Raw genomic sequence first — 16,714 nt, 5'->3', positions numbered from 1 at the left:
GCACATGTCTCGTTTATTGCGTTTGGAAGATATATAAGAATAGAAAACATCCGACGACACTTCCTTGGGGAATGGAAACATTTTAACACAAGCAAATTAACTAATGTATCGATTGTTATGAGAAAACGTAGTACCTTGTAATACACACAATACTGCATTTAGGTACACGCGACTGCGTGTTTGCGCTCTGTACATTGGTTTTCATCTTTACAATGCGGGTGCTTCTTCAAATAATTAATGAATTGATTACTGTTTAGAAAATGTCAACGTACTGGAATCAGTTCTGGTAAGGACGCACAAATTCTATGCAAAACAGAGTGACTGCGCAGTTTAACCCTTATTCTTGGAGCGCCAAAATGCTAAGAAGACAATAGCGCAGATTTTTGTTTTAAACAATATAACATAGCCATGTAAATAGTACCTACAATTAGATACTCCAGCGATTTTAGATTAGAAATGTATATGACATATAAATAGAAAGCTAAATATGACATTTTGCTTCATGGAGACATTAATTTATTTTTAAAAGTAAGTAATAGGTACTGCATTCAAAGATTTAAAAAGTTATATAGATTTTAAGACTTTCGTGGTTATTCACTAAATTATTATCACTAGTATCCAGGTTTCTTAAGAGTCAACCCGTGACCGTGGAGCGTGCAACCGTTCCGAAATATCGGGAAAATAAAAAGAAGTCATACCGTGGCAAGAAACCTGACACTAGTGATAATCATTTATTTAAAAAAGTTGCTTGCCTTACCTGGGAATCAAACAGACTGAATGTGAAAAATAAAACATTCTGTATGTTATAAGGATTGAGTGCAGTATTATTTACTTTTGAAAATAAAATAATGTCCGCTTGACGCAAAACGTCCCGTATTTAAAAATTATTCTGTGTCGCATAGCCATGGGACACCCTTTATACGTATGTGGAAAACGTATTTTTTTATGTTGACGTACAATAATGGAATCTTGAACTTGTGTACGACCTTGACTAGCGCCAAAGACTCCCAACATTGACTAACAACTATCTTTAACTACTTATGTGGGATTGTAAATATACGTTAGGTAATATTTATGCACGATTTCTGTCCACTGGCGGATTTCGAACGCCACCAGCGCACACGCAAGCCCTTGAAATGCTCGTACCGCTATTTCCATGCGTCGATTGTTTCCATAACCGATGCGACTTTGCTCACGACTGGACGTTGCGCATATAACATGCATATTGTAATAAATCATTTAGCAACATTGTATTCGTAATAAATTAACATCTCTATAAATAAATATAGGTACGTGGTTCTGCGTAGTGAAGTTTAAAAACTAGGATTAAAAACGTAAAGTTCTAGTGAATTTAATTTACCAAAACTCTCGTGTCATACAAAACGTACCTACGCTTGTTTGTACAATGCAGTGAAACAGTGAAGAGACCTGTGTTTTGGTGTGTGAGGATGAAGTGGGTGGCGCTGGTGTCGCTGATCGCAGCGAGTCTGATCCACGAGCCGGCGCCTGTAGTACAGGTGTCCAGCGGCCTGCTGCGAGGATTTCTCAGCCATGACGGAAGGGCCTTCCTGTATTTTGGTGTACCGTACGCCACCGTTGACGACACCAATCGGTTTCAGGTAATATCAGACACGTTAGATAAGTTAATTATAACTTAATTTCCTTAATGGAAAATAAGTATAATAACTACATTGCTTAATAAACATTGGTGCATATCTAGGCATGTGCCACTTAATGATAATCGAAGAAGGAAAACGACAGTCACGAGAAGTTCATTCAACGATCTGTATGGAGTATTAGTTATCCAAATAGCATAATGTTGACTGCAATTGCATTTGCCAAAGATTTATACTATAAGGGTGTTTACACAAGCCTCCTTCATTTTGATATATGAAACTATAAATTTATAAAACTATCTAACAAAATACGTAACTAAAAATCGTGTTGTTGATTCTCATAAGTAAATCAAAAGTTATTACAAGTTTTGATCAGCAAGTTAAATTATTCCTTCTATTACCTGACTTGAGAATAATTTTGAATGCCTTAGCGTGTATTGATTTTTCTCGTACCTCCGTAATATTTCAAGGTTGGCGCAGAGCAAACATTTATTCTACACTTAAATAACACTAACTTTGTGTGCAAAACAATTAGCATTTCCTACTTTAAACTGAAAAATGAAAAATAAATTCATTTGTTTTTCAGGCACCGCTACCGCCGGCACGATGGGATGGAATATACGATGCAGTGAACGAAAATGTGCGATGTCCACAACGCATGATTGGTTCCGTTGTAGTTGGAGATCCTGACTGCTTGAAACTTAACATTTATACGCCAGCAAAACGACATCCTGATACCTTACTACCAGTAATGGTTTACGTCCACGGAGGCTGCTTTTTTGAAGGCACTGGCGCAGGCTTTCTTTATGGAGGCGACGATTTTGTAGAGCACGACGTTGTACTAGTCGGTTTAAACTATAGACTCAACGTCGAAGGCTTCCTATGTCTAGGCATAAAGGAAGCACCTGGCAACGCGGGGTTGAAAGATCAAATAGCAGCATTGAAGTGGATCAAAGAGAATATCGAAGTTTTTGGAGGAGATCCAAACAATGTTACGTTATTTGGTGAAAGCGCCGGCGCAGTATCAACTTCGTATTTGATATTATCACCTTCTGCGAGAGGACTTTTCCACAAAGCTATATTACAAAGCGGATCTTCGTTAGCTCCATGGGGCATACAACACGACCCCATAAAGACGGCAAGTGCTCTAGTCAAAGAATTCGGTTACAACACCAAAGATCCTAACGAAATTTACAGTATTATCTCGAACAAAACTACGAGTGAATTAATAAACGCTATTCAATATTCTGACCACAAAAATTATATTACAGCAGATACTTTATTCGTACCGTGTGTCGAAAAAGACATACCGGGTGTAGAGCCCATCGTCACTAAATATCCAGCCGAGATAATATTGTCTGGGAACTACACTAAAGTACCGATGATTATAGGGTTTAACGACAACGAAGGAATATATTTTGTGGCCAAGGATTACGGTACGAGCATAAAGAAATTCGACCCATTCGAGACCTTGCAACCAGATTTGGTGTTTCCTTCAGAGAGGGATAGGAACCGAACCGTGGAGCATTTAAAGAGACAGTACTTTGCGACGAGAAAAGAAGACATGATCACGGATATGGTAGAGTTGTATTCGGATCTGCATTTCAAGATTCCGTCTGTGTTAGAGGCGGAGTTGTACGCACGGACGACGGACCAACCGATCTGGTATTACCTCTTCAAGTATAGTGGGTACATAAACATACCGAAGATCATCTCATGGTTCGGATGGGCTGACGGCGCATCTCACGCCGATGAACTGTTCTATATGTTCAAACCTCATTCATTCCCTTTGCCGCATCGTTATCTCGAACGTCGCATGATCAATCGCATGCTTACGCTTTGGACAAATTTTGCCAAATATGGGTGAGTTTAAGAGCTATTCAGTCTTTATTCGACAATCTAATAACCAGTTTCATTCAAGCAATAACAAATAATGACATCACACCATGTTCGTCAAGTTTTTTGCGCGATATATTATGTACCTATACCTATATACATCAGCCAAAGTAAGTCAACAGTGAACATGAAACATGAGTTATGTTTTTGTGCATTTGGAGTATAAATCTGAAATAACATCTGGGTTCACTTTTCCTTTGATTGTATCGTACAATTAATAATGGTCGCGCCCATGAATCGCATCTATAATATTGACGCTATAAATGCGCACCCGCTTAAGTTTAGAACAGCCATGTGGATCCACAATGTGTGGATGTGATGCAACGAATTTAATTTGAATGAGAATCTGAGAGTGGGTCGTACGAAGAGCATAAAATATGAATAATTAAATATAGACGTTTATTATTATTTGACGCCACCTTGTTCGAATCTCTAGAACATTACTAATTTGACATCTTTCATCTTATAATAAATTGTGATGTCTCTTTGTGCAGTGCAGAACATCGTTGTAATAATAAATGTCGTCTTTGTTATTTGGTGTCGTCACATATTGTGTGCGGTTGTCCCCAACTCGTCAATCCACTTGCGACGCTTTGCACATAGATGAGATAAGAATATGTAATAGATGATGTCATTTTAAAGGCAAAAGTACTTTTGATTTTAACCATAACTATTAAGTAATCTGTGCTTTAACAGTCCCAAGATTTTACAGAGAATTTAAATTTTATTCAGTCTAAATGTTAAACTGTCTCCATATTTCAGTGACCCAACACCAAAGACATCACGGCTAGTGCCGGTGCGGTGGCAGCCGAGCCGCGCTGCCAGCCCGCACGCCCTGGTCATCGACCGCCAGCTTAGCGTCACTAGAGTCTGGCATCCCCCTTCCATACATCTCTGGAACGATACTTATGCCCGGTACCGCCGTCGAACATACGGATTTAACAATTTCAAACATACCAGGACGGGGTGACGAATCTTGCGACCTAAGCGACAGCTTTTTCTATGAACGGTTATTTGTATTTTGATTGATTGCCAAAGACCCTGTCTAGTATTTACAATACAATTAAAGTAATATTATTTATCTCTAAAGTCCAGGGTTCCTTCGTTATTGTGAGTACGCGAGCATTACTACTGTCTGGACTGGGTTAACTGACGGTAGGCGGTTTTTAAAGGCAACATATTTATCTTGAACTGTCGATTCCCGACACAAAACAGTGTACACCAAAAAGTCAATAAAAATCACCATCCGTACAAAAAAGAATTTCGTAGAGACCAATTTAACTAGCCCAATCGCGATATTTCCACTGTAAGTAGTTGAAGGTGAGTAGTCTGCAGACTGTCCTGGTTGCAGCATTAGATCAAGGTTACCATATTATTGTAATGTCTTCGGATTTGTATAGTGTACCAAGTTTCAAATCGCTATATTCATTACCAAACTGAGATCCCTACATTATCTGATTGTCTTTAAACAACAGAACGACGTTCTTTAAATATAGCTAAAAATCTTAGGAACTTCGATGTCACAGATAGACACATAGACTCAAACAACTCACCTATTTTTGCGTCAGTGGTTAAAAAGTTGGATATACAATGATCGTTTTCTTACCATATCTATAGCATACACTATAACGCTTGACATCATGGTGAAAGGTCGCTCAGGGTGCGTCAGACGTACAAGAAAGGAGTGGTATGTACGTCGGGCCAGAAGACTCCTTTGGCGCAGCCTATACAACGATTAGTGGTAATATACGTTATTTTGTGTACGACGCAAATGATAGATACGACAGTTAGTGAAGAGAAAGACGTTATGTTCAATCGAAACACAACCAGCATTCTTTGACAAAGTGTTATTGACCCATATTAATGTGAGAGGATTGTGATTAATTTTTTTATTGGTGTGCTACGTATATTTAATCATCGCCATGCAAAGAAAGCGTGATAGACATTTTGCAACGTCATCTGTTCATATAATAACTATATATTGTAAGAAAATGCAGCAGTTATTCTAAAACCAATAGCATATAATATAAACTCTAGAGTCATTTGAAGGGTATTGTGGATCGTTATACGTATTTTCATGTCACAGGAGAATGTTTATTATTTTAAATTTGACACGAATTTTAAGTGTTGTTAATTAACCTTTGTTCAGACTATTGTATGCATAAACAGTGGAATTTTTCGAAACTCGTTTAAAGGTTATTGACAGTTGTTTACTATATTTTACAACGAAACTAACAAAATGTACGGTTTTTCTAGAATGTTTAATTGAAGTATAAATTTGTATACTAAAAATATTATTAAGGAAGACAAAGGAAGGTACTGGAAGTGTTAAACATTAGAAAGGTATTCTGTGTGATATAGAAACATCACATATATAATTAATAATTAGTTGCCGAGTTATTTAGTGTGTATAAAGTAGGTAGTTTTTTAAGTGTCATATTGTCATTACAGTAGCTGAGAGTAAGGCCAGGTGATAAATGTGCCAAGTAGGTAAACTTCAAACCCTTGGTATAATAAAGCCATATGTGATCATATTACGGGATCGCCTCACTACAACGGTGAAGTTTCCTTCCAATTTTCCTTCAGTGTCATGATGTACACAATCAAACGCTTTGGAGAAATCAAAGATATAGCCATGTGACTTTTCCCATACATTAAATATAATAGAACAGAACAGGCTTTACTGCACATAAAAGGTACCATCGGCGGCCTTATCGCTATACAGCGATCTCTACCACGCAACCTGACAAATTATTACGGAGTTACAAATACAGGTGAAGGGCAGTTAATGGTGCACAAAGCAGCTATATAAATTAAACTGAATATACATATATTTAAACATACTTCATAAAACATACTGTACGTAAAATACATACGTGTAGTTACATAATAAATAATACATCTATATATATACAATAAATGGAACATGCTTATGATAAATATTTATAAACAATAACATATCATCGATCACATGAGTCATAAAAATACTACAAACAACTACACCCTACAGTTTAAGCAATAAAAATTATTGACTAATTTCATCCGTAGAATCTTTAAACGTCTCTTCGGAAAAGTTGTCCTTTTGCAGATGTGGCCTTATTACCCCAAGGGTGCGACTTTATGGTAGGATCTTCAGGAAGCATTATAATTGTTGTGTAGAAAAACCGACCCTAATATACTTGAGCTAGAAATTAATTTGAAGTGCAATGATGTAGCGAATATTTGCTCGTCTATGCAGGTCCATAGAAGCGGGCACAGTATGTAAGAAAACGAACCAAAAATTTAAAAACGTTTGCGGTGATAGAGGATCTAGTCTGTATTTATTGTAACAGTGGAGTTTGTTATCTCTTAGTTTAAACTAAAACAATTAAACAATTAGATACAATTGTCTTGTTTCATTAATTCAAAAAAATAACATAGGAAAATATAATGACTAGGTAATTATTCCCAAGGTGAATGACTTGACAGGTTATGGTTCTGTAGTAACGTGACTTAACCCGTCACGTGTTCTAGAGAAACACTCGAGAGATATTACTGCAAAACGTTCACAAATGTACAGAACTTGGAAATTAAACTATGGGATTCGAACCGTCGACATCTCAGTTGAGAAGCAACCGCTCTCCCACTGGGCCACCGTCGCATTTAGTCAATAACAATCAGTAAATATATACAGGACGTCTCACGGGTATGATGTTACAGAAAGAAGACTTCATTTTGATTTTAAAAACGATTCGATCGAACGATCGCCCGTCTGAACCGGGAATCGAACCCACCAAATGTGATAAAACAAACACCTGTAATTTTACTAAACTGATCGAAAGCCTCAATCATAACGATTGTTCTCTTCTAAATAACATAGTATCTTAAATGAAAGGAAGACCATGAAATTTAACATTTAATTTGAAATTTTGTTCAGGAAAGTGAACCTGTAAAAGATTTAGTATACGGGAACCGATATGAGAATGTGCAGGAGTTACCAACTGAATTTAGACGTATTATTATAAACATTCGCCAAGAAAAGATAAATAAATTAACAGGACGCGAAATTATCAAAAATGTGAAAATTTGTATACTACACAATGGGACACATTTTCAGCATGCGATAACTTAATAAACTGATTGTAAGTTGCAGTTGAATGTACCTAATTATTGTAATTAAATGTTACATTTCATGGTCTTTCTTTACTTAAGATGCTGTGTTATTATACTAAAGTATAGAGAACAATCGTTATGATTAAGGCTTTCGATCAGTATAGTAAAATTACAGGCATTTTTTTTCACTTTTGGTGGGTTCAATTCCCGAGTCAGACAGGCGATTATTTAAAAATCTTTGAATGCAGTTCGAATCGTTTTTAAAATCAAAATGAAGTCTTCTTTCTGTAAAACTTTCTATCTACGGTATTTAAGGTACTTTCCCTCCGTGTGGCATAGACGTGAAACGCCCTGTGTGTGTACTTAGAAATTGAAATCGTTAGCGGAGCACGAGCGTTTACATCATAAATCCACATTTAATATCCTGCATTGAATACGTATAGAATACCATTACCCGAATAGCGTGACCCAAATAATTCAAATGAAAATTGGAAGAGAAATGTCGAATACGGGATTCAATGTTTACACAGGATTTTTATGCTCAGGCCACACAGAGGCGGCCGCGGAAGTGTTCCGGGCGCGGGAATTTTTGTAATGTACGAGGTCATATGAACCCTGCCACACCAAAATGCGCGTCGACCGCGCGTCGGCCGCGCGTCGGCCGCGCGTTTCAGTGTGGCAGGGTTCATAAAACTCGTACATTACAGAAATTCCCGCGCTCGGAACGCTTCCGCGGCTGCCTCTATGTGGCCAGAGCCATTATACGTAACCGCTAACATACGCCACTGTACATTTAAGGTTTCTACAAACAACCCTTTGATTTTGTAGGAAAACGTACACATTTATTCGCAATTTTCTATTGAAATCGGTTCTAAATTATTCGAATATGTGCACTATAATTTTGCACTTATTTAAAATGTGCAATGAGTACGTGCACTTCACGTGTCAAAGGCTTATGACAGTCAGTATTCACGTCATGAATTAAACAGATACTACCTTGTGCAGTAATAGCTCCTTTAGCAGCGGAAATTATAGACTGACCATAATTTACTGTCAAGGTAGATAATAACTTGATATCTAGAATAATTAGGGAAAAGAAGAGTAAGGAAAAATATTTTTTTATTTGCCTTTAGCAACAAATACGTAACCGAAATAACTAATCCTACATACACCATCTATTTTCAGTACATACAAACCAGAAAAGTGATTTCTTCTTTACATTCTCATGCATACACTTAAATGGGCCTGTATTCATTGTATCGCCCACCTCGTCCTAAAAACATGGCGTATGCGAATAAGTGATGCGATACAATCTAATGAAAAGCAAATTGGGCTGCATGAAACCCGATGCAGCGAATGGAGGTCCCCCGCGGGCCACGGTACGCTGCCCTCGTGCGGTATTTGCTTAGGTCACATCAAATACGTGTTAATTGATCTCGCGCATTGATCCGCTCGCGTCCGCATTGATTCTCTGGTAATAATTTCTGAAAATTATATAATTATAAACAATGAAAAACAACTAGGTAAAGAAAAACAAATTTATTTATGTCTTTTGCCAATAAGATAACTTTAATGTCTTTTTTGTAAGGTAATAAACGAGGGCCCACCGATATTTTTCAATTCACGTATCTGTACACAACTTTTGAACGTATTTTATGTTTGATACGTATCAGGGTCTCAAATAATCTCAGATATGAAACCCTACTTACACTACCTATCGTTGGAACACCAATTCCGGTTAGCGAATCACCAAATGCGTATTTATTCTATGTGTATACCCTAGTGATATCAACCCAGACTATTTTTGTTCAGAACAATCAAAGCCGCCTCGCGTTTTACTTGAAAACCAGTTAAGAAGATACACAGGCCAGAAAATGGAATGGGAAAACTTCGGACTTCGCAAATAATAAAGATAGCCGAGCACGCTTCATCGCTGTTTAAAATCAACAAAAACATAAATTGAAGCGACAGAAGCACAAAAGCAGAGCGCCGTCAAACGAGCGAGTTGCCAACTTACATAAAGAGGTCCCGACGGCTGTTTGTTCGTCAACTATGTTAATAGCAAAAACTTGAGCAGTAAGGATCGCCCCGCGGACTCGCTTGCCAGAACTTATCAACACTGGATATAAAATAACACGACATATGCACCGTCTTTAAGTCTTCGGGGAAGAAAACGAATTGCTGTGTGTCTATTAGGCACTGCAGTTAGACGGCAGGAATCGACCCAACTGCTTCCATACAGTAATTGGTGGTTTTCTCTGCAACACAAGCCAATGGTTTCGCAAGTCATCTACAAAATTCCACTTATACTTGGAAACGTAGATAATTACTTATTACGAGCACTTAACTCTTGACCTCGTCGACGAGAGCGCGACGCGAATAGAAACCAGATGTGTCCATGCAAAGAAATTGTACGTTGGATGTCATTACATTACTCGCAAAGTGCCCGATGGTGGAGATAATTTATAAACATCATTTTCCTTTTCACGACTCAGTACTTGGCTAAAATTTTCGGTTCATATATAGGTATAATTCTGGGGCAACTGTAAGTAGGTGTTATAATTACAATTAGGTACATTATAGTCATAATTTAAAATCAAAACACAGTTTTAGATATAGTGCCACGTAGCCTACTAAAATAATGCACTGTTACAGCAAAACTACTTTGTTGTAGATATCACAGAAGTACTAGCACAGAATGCAACAACTAGCGATTCATTTATAAAATGTACCTAATTAAAACGGCGAGTGCAAGTCAGCGCCGAACAGGGTGCGCGGGTGCCGGGGGAGGTTGTTAATCCGGGTAATAAAGAAAAATACCCGGGAAACGGCGGCTAATTGTTATAAACTGGGCAAACATGCAAATTGGACGAGGAGCGGACTTCCTCCGCCTTTTAATTCAAAAGTTATCTCGATCCGCTAGAGGCATTCCACACGGGGCTAAGCCAGCAACATGTTTACACAGGCTTCCCAAATTTCCCAGCCATCTCGTCTCCACATCTCTTACGGTTATCTCTTAACTATTAAAGAAGCTCGCCGCGCGCATAACCAGACGCCATTTTCAAATCACAAAAATTTAATTTCGAAGGACGCTTTCCAACATTTTAAGTGACGCGATGACGTTGAAACGCGAACTTAATTTAATTTTACTGTTGAGAATAGAAACAAAGCCAGCGTGCCTGAAATAACCGGTGTGAGAATGCCTTAGTCAAGGAATTCATAACTGGCGCAGTGATTCGTGGCTTCATTTATTTTTGTTGCAATAATTCCAAGTTATTCGGAGAAACGCTATAAAGGATTTGAGCTACTCCCTGTAACGTCGCATTTTCCTGCTGATCGCCGGTAGACAGCCAACACCATCTCTGATATTATCAAAGAGGAACCCAGAGACGACCTCGCCGTGACGGCCGTTTTGATTCCAGAACATAAATTAATACAATTGTTACAGTAATGTATGTCCGTCTACGAGCATAAATTATTAGTGAAATGCTCGCTCGTGCTTCAAAATCATGTAGGTACATTTATTTTGAGCTATGATGCACTAGATTTCAATTGTGTGTACAATACACACATGTATCTACCTATAAAATCGCTATTGTGGATTATTGAAACGCCTAATTGAATCTTAAATTCTATTCGCTGATCCATTAGATATGTATACTTGACCTTTCATATCTAAGTATGTTTTAACATCAATAAATGCAAAAGCCAATGTTTATTATTGTGTAGAACAAGAGTTATGCAACTTTTCGCAATAATCAAACTGATTACTAGGTCACCGCTACTTTCGCCACCACCGAGTTGGTGCTGCAGCGTGCCATGCATCTCGCCAGTCACATTGTGCACATCTCACGGGAGTTACACACTGATGACCGTCTATCTATTCGATTTTAATGTTAAAAATCGTAAAGATATCTGTTGCACTGCAATGAGTGATACGGTGCAAAGAATAATTATATACTTAAGCAGTTATTCAAAAGAATTTAGAAAATAAAAATAAAGTGAATAACCCTAATGGAAAAGACAGAATGTGATCGCTCCATAATATGGCAAACAAATATTCAATATTAGTGTTGTGGTTTATGTACAGTTTCGGAGTGGCGTACATCTTTACTCCGACAGTGGAGTTGAGTGGGGGCAAGCTGCGAGGACTGAGTAGCTTGTCTGGGCAAAACCGGTACTACGGTATACCTTACGCAGTTAGCGACAGATTTCAGGTAAGATACATACAAATGTGTTAAATGTTCGTGTGGTAGAAATGACGATGAATAACACAACCGTATATTTTCAGCCTCCAAGTGAACCACCGAGATGGGACGGCATCTTCAATGCAGTGAGACGATTTGGGCATTGCGCTCAAGCAGTGTCGTTCCTACGATTAGGTTCCGAACAGTGCCTAGAATTAGACGTCTACGCACCTGAAAAGGCTAAACGCGGAGACAATCTACCAGTTCTAGTATTCCTCCATGGCGGAGCGTACTATTACGGGACCAAGGCACACTACGACCCTGAGTTTCTAGTCGCCAAAAACGTTATAGTCGTCATCGTCAACTACAGGGTTGGCGTTTTCGGTTTTCTTTGCATCAACGGAGTAGCTAACCTAGGCCTGAAAGACCAAGTAGCAGCTCTCAGGTGGATACAGAAAAACATAGCCGCTTTCGGAGGAGATCCGGACAACGTGACAATATCTGGTCAAAGTGCAGGAGCCAGCGCGGCAGCTATGCACCTTCTATCGAAATCTAGTGAAAATTTGTTTCACAAAGCAATCCTTATGAGTGGCACAGTAATATCACCTTGGGCTTACAACGTTGAACCTTATAGACCTGCCTTCAAGGACGCTAACAAACTAAGAACAGTGACTAACGAAATCGACGTATTTAATGTATTTGCAAATGCCTCAGTGGAGGACGTCCTCGGCATCAGTGCTGATGTTTCATGGAATACGAGGTACTTTAAATATTCGCCCTGCATGGACTTCAATAATACCGACCCATTTTTCCACGACACACCGTACAATAGTATAGTGTCAGGCAATTTTCATAAAGTGCCTATGATAGTCGGTTTTACAAGCTTAGAAGGTATGTTATTTTATGGACTCAATGATGACGAAACCTTCAAAGATTGGAACGAAAATTTCGTAGAAAGGTTGCCTTCAATATTTTCGTGGTTGCCGCAGAAGGAAAGAAGAAAAGTAGCCAAGAGAATGCGGGCTTATTACTTTGGAAAAAAACGAATAGACAGAGCTGTCGTCAAAGGCGTAGTGGACTACTACTCTGACTGGATAGCATACGCTTCTGTGGACTCATTTGCACAGTTAATGAGTGAACACTCCGATCAGCCAGTGTACAGCTACATGTTTGACTACGAAGGAGATAGAAATTTCGCCAAGTTTGTATTTGGCAGCCGAACGAGACTTAAGGGAGCGTCGCACTCTGACGACATTTTTTACTTGTTCAAGCCCGCAGGCATTTCGCTGCTGTTGTCGCAACAGGACAAATTGTGCATAGACAGAATTACGACCTTGTTCACAAACTTCATGAAATATGGGTAAGTTATCACAATTCCTATAATCGCGAAACGTCAGTGGGCAAAGTAGCCAAAGAAAGCTAATACAGCCCATGGCTACTAATGCACACTAGGGAAGCGGCGCTGTGAATTTGTTACGTGCTCCCGATTTTGGGTCGATGGCTAAAAGTAAGTGTATCAGCTTTCTTTATGTTCAACAGCACTGAAAAGCTTAGCTTTGTTCAGAGCTAACCACCACGTCATTCGACAGGCAAACAAAGCGATTAGGTGCGTCCGGACTGGTCACTGGTTATTTCCTTGTCATTTGCATTAGTAGGTATCAGTCTTTGTGATAGAATGAACTAATAGTATTTATATTATGTAATTTTTCGAGAAAGTTTCTAAATTTTTCAAAAATTGTACACACATAAAATCAAAATGTCTAAAGAAAACAATAATGTACCTAGTTATTAGCATACTCCAAAAAAGTTTTATCGTAAAATAGCAATATCTTAATAATATAAAATAATAATAATTACGTAATTTTCTATTATAGTACTTACTTACAAAAATTAAAAATAACAAAGTTTTTGCGTTTTCTTCTCACTCAGTGACGAATAGTGGGATATCCGTGTCGGCGAATATTTGAACTGAAAGTCGAGTATGGAAAAGTTGATATAAAATAACGCTGTAGGTAATATTGTATTAACCAGTCCACTATTAACGATTTTTAACCGCCAGAAAACCAAAGAAAACATCGAAAATCGTAGACAATCAATCACTGCAACAATTATTTCCAAAATTAAATACACATTTCGGCCGCCATTTTTATTTTCTTCAAAAATAAATAAAATAATTAATATAAAAAGTAACACAATCACAGGACGTCAAACTCGCGATAACCTTACTGCCGAGACTAAACAATCTGGCTTTCCTGCCGTGCTTACTATTTACTACAATTCTACAGTAACTCGATATCAACCGAGTTGATCTGCCGTACAAATTCGTGTAATTGAAAAGATACGGAACATGATCGTTTTTTCGAGAGACATTTGCTCGATATCAGCGTTACATATTATATTTTTATTTTTTATTTTTATATTAAATTTTTTTTTTCACGCAAAATAGGCGCCTTGACGTCGAGTTGCGGACACCAGCCCGTTACACCAAGTACCAAGTAGTACATATATTTTACTAGAGCGATGAGGAAACTCAGCGTCAGTTTGCCTTATAGACAAAGCAATCGGTTTTCTACGGAAAACTAGGCGATGCGGTGCCAGATTGTCGAATCAAATAGTAAAGCGTATCGTTTATTCAAAATAAAGTGAAAATTGTTATCGATGTAGATTAATATAGACATATAGACATACAACCTTTGGAGTCGAAACTCTTAATCTATACACATTTTTATCAAAAAAAAATTAACTGTCTGGGACACTCATCTCATCTCAACTCAACTCACCTCGCCGCGGGGAGCCAATTTTATTCTTATAATTTAACCCTAGTTTAAGCTTTTACCTGTATATTTCCAACTTGTTGTCAAATTAAAAGCTCACATAATAATATGCTTCGTTTAACCAATTTCTTAAGGCAAGCCGAAGGCAATCGTGTTATATGGACTCTTTGCCACTGGTAGGACCTATAATAGAGGTTAAACTTTACCACAATAGCTCCAAAGCGATGCGTAATAAACGCAAGATGTTTTACGCAATGGCCGAGTGTGGGTACGCACCTGCGTGTGCCAGTCCACCATTAGCCAATGAATCTTTACATATTACGTAAACATTGTCGAAGACTATTTTTTTTAGGCTTGGCAACACAATTTATGCACAAAAACTCGAGACGTAATTGCGACATGCATATCTATTATCGTCGTTTTTATTTTTTACAATATACACAGTTCTAAGGACACGAAATTATTCAATTAACATTGACAGTGTAGTAAAATCACGCAATCCTACCTACAGACGCGATATTCAAGAAACCGGTATGTATGCGTTTCAGAGACCCAACACCGTCCAAGAGCAGGCTCCTGCCGGTGCGCTGGCCGCTAGCGAGAGAGAACAACTCAACGCAGTCACGACTGCTGCGTCTCGGCAGATCCTGGCAAGTTATAGACACACCAGATTCACATCGCGGACAGTTCATGAGCAAAATGCTGTGTACCCACGGGCTTAAAGGTTTCGTTCCCTGTAATACCCCACGAGATTTTCAGTAAACCATTTTCGTATGTAACGAAGTATTTGTTAATTCCTACTTATTTCCGAAAAGCGTCCATCCAACAAATTATATTGTACACTACTCAAAGCGAACTGTCCACTGCACTCTCACAAATATTGAAATTTAGAGCGCACTAGCGTAGGAATTCATACGGAAAGATAATATGCTCGGCTCCCCAGCGCCCAAACATTCGTGAGACAGAGAATTTCCTTTGCAAACAGAATGCTTCTGCAAGTCGCGCGGGTGTCGACACGATTCTCACGATATGAAATGAAATAAACTATAAATCTACAAACACGCTCCAGGGCTCGCAAACAGTCCGCGCCGGGGCGTTTATAAATATGCAGATCAAATATTAAAAGGAGAGCCGCAAGACGATTCCGACACAGACTACCCATCCATTCTCATATTGTGCCTCGGGAGAGATAAAACGTTGTTTTATCGAACTCTATTCTCCTTACATCACCTGGAAAATTAGAAGGTGCAAACGATTCCTTATGTTGCAATGTACGTACTACAGCGACCGTCCCGCGAATCCGAATGTTTCAGTTTATTTTAGAGTAGGTACATTTTTCTTCGCAGCTTTTCTACTAACAGCGAACGTTAAAAGTTATAGTCTGTGGCGGCAGAAAGGATGTTCCATTTCTCGGGCTGATGTACGGCAGGCGGCGAGCGCTGCGCTGCATCGTCTCAGAATAAATATTCTATGTTTTCATTCAATTTCTCGCGGCGTCGGCCACCCGACGGACTCGATCTCGGCCTCTCGCCGCGCTGTTTCAACTCAGATAACATTTTATATTTCAACCCACAGCGTTCATTCCACGAAATATCCAGAACGAAATACTTGCAGAGTGCACTCCCGGAAAGGACGGACTCCCGTAACGATTTACTACGCCCGGGGCGAGAGGGGGCGAGAGGGGGGCGGGGAAAAATGTGCGATCGAGTGCTCCGCGCTGTGATTTTATCATAACCAGTTGCCAACATAAATTACCAATGATCATCGGACGGCACGCGGGGGAGGGCCGCGGGGCGCGGGGCGCGGAAGGGCCGCAATCGCCTCCCTTTGAGATTTATTGAATTTGTTCCTCAATAATTTTTCGACAATTATCATAATTATTCAACGAGTCGTTATCTACCGACGACATTTTAAAGCGATCTCTTCGCAATAAAATTATCGGAATTTCCATATTCACGTCATATTTCAACATTAAGGTTTTTAATGTGGCACTGCGCACATAACGAAGCGCCGGAATGGGCCTCTTTTATGACGTTACAATTTGATGAACCGGAACGGCGCGGAGGAGGTGTCGGTAAATCAAAGACGGGGGTAGCTGTTTAAACACAATATATTATTAAAAAAGAAAACAATACAATATAAGAACAAT

The 16,714-nt window shown here is 38.9% G+C and overlaps 2 protein-coding genes across 2 annotated transcripts; both read left to right on the top strand.

Annotated features, from left to right (window-relative positions):
- The first annotated feature begins 1,131 nt into the window (after positions 1-1,131).
- On the top strand, positions 1,132-4,788 carry LOC113231138 (cholinesterase 1-like). The gene is made up of 3 exons (XM_026465327.1): positions 1,132-1,619; positions 2,203-3,479; positions 4,275-4,788. The coding sequence occupies exons 1-3, from the start codon at positions 1,449-1,451 to the stop codon at positions 4,480-4,482; spliced, it is 1,656 nt and encodes a 551-aa protein (XP_026321112.1). The 5' UTR covers positions 1,132-1,448; the 3' UTR covers positions 4,483-4,788.
- Positions 4,789-11,618: 6,830 nt separating this feature from the next.
- LOC113230988 (esterase FE4-like) lies at positions 11,619-16,119 on the top strand. Its single transcript, XM_026465111.1, has 3 exons — positions 11,619-11,821; positions 11,896-13,151; positions 15,114-16,119. The coding sequence occupies exons 1-3, from the start codon at positions 11,651-11,653 to the stop codon at positions 15,325-15,327; spliced, it is 1,641 nt and encodes a 546-aa protein (XP_026320896.1). The 5' UTR covers positions 11,619-11,650; the 3' UTR covers positions 15,328-16,119.
- Positions 16,120-16,714: the final 595 nt, after the last annotated feature.

This window comes from Hyposmocoma kahamanoa, unplaced genomic scaffold (assembly GCF_003589595.1).
Source record: "Hyposmocoma kahamanoa isolate Upper Pololo Valley unplaced genomic scaffold, ASM358959v1 64, whole genome shotgun sequence".
Lineage (NCBI taxonomy): Eukaryota > Metazoa > Arthropoda > Insecta > Lepidoptera > Cosmopterigidae > Hyposmocoma > Hyposmocoma kahamanoa.
The sequence above is the reverse complement of the archived record's forward strand: the minus strand, read 5'-3'. Positions and strand labels throughout refer to the sequence as shown.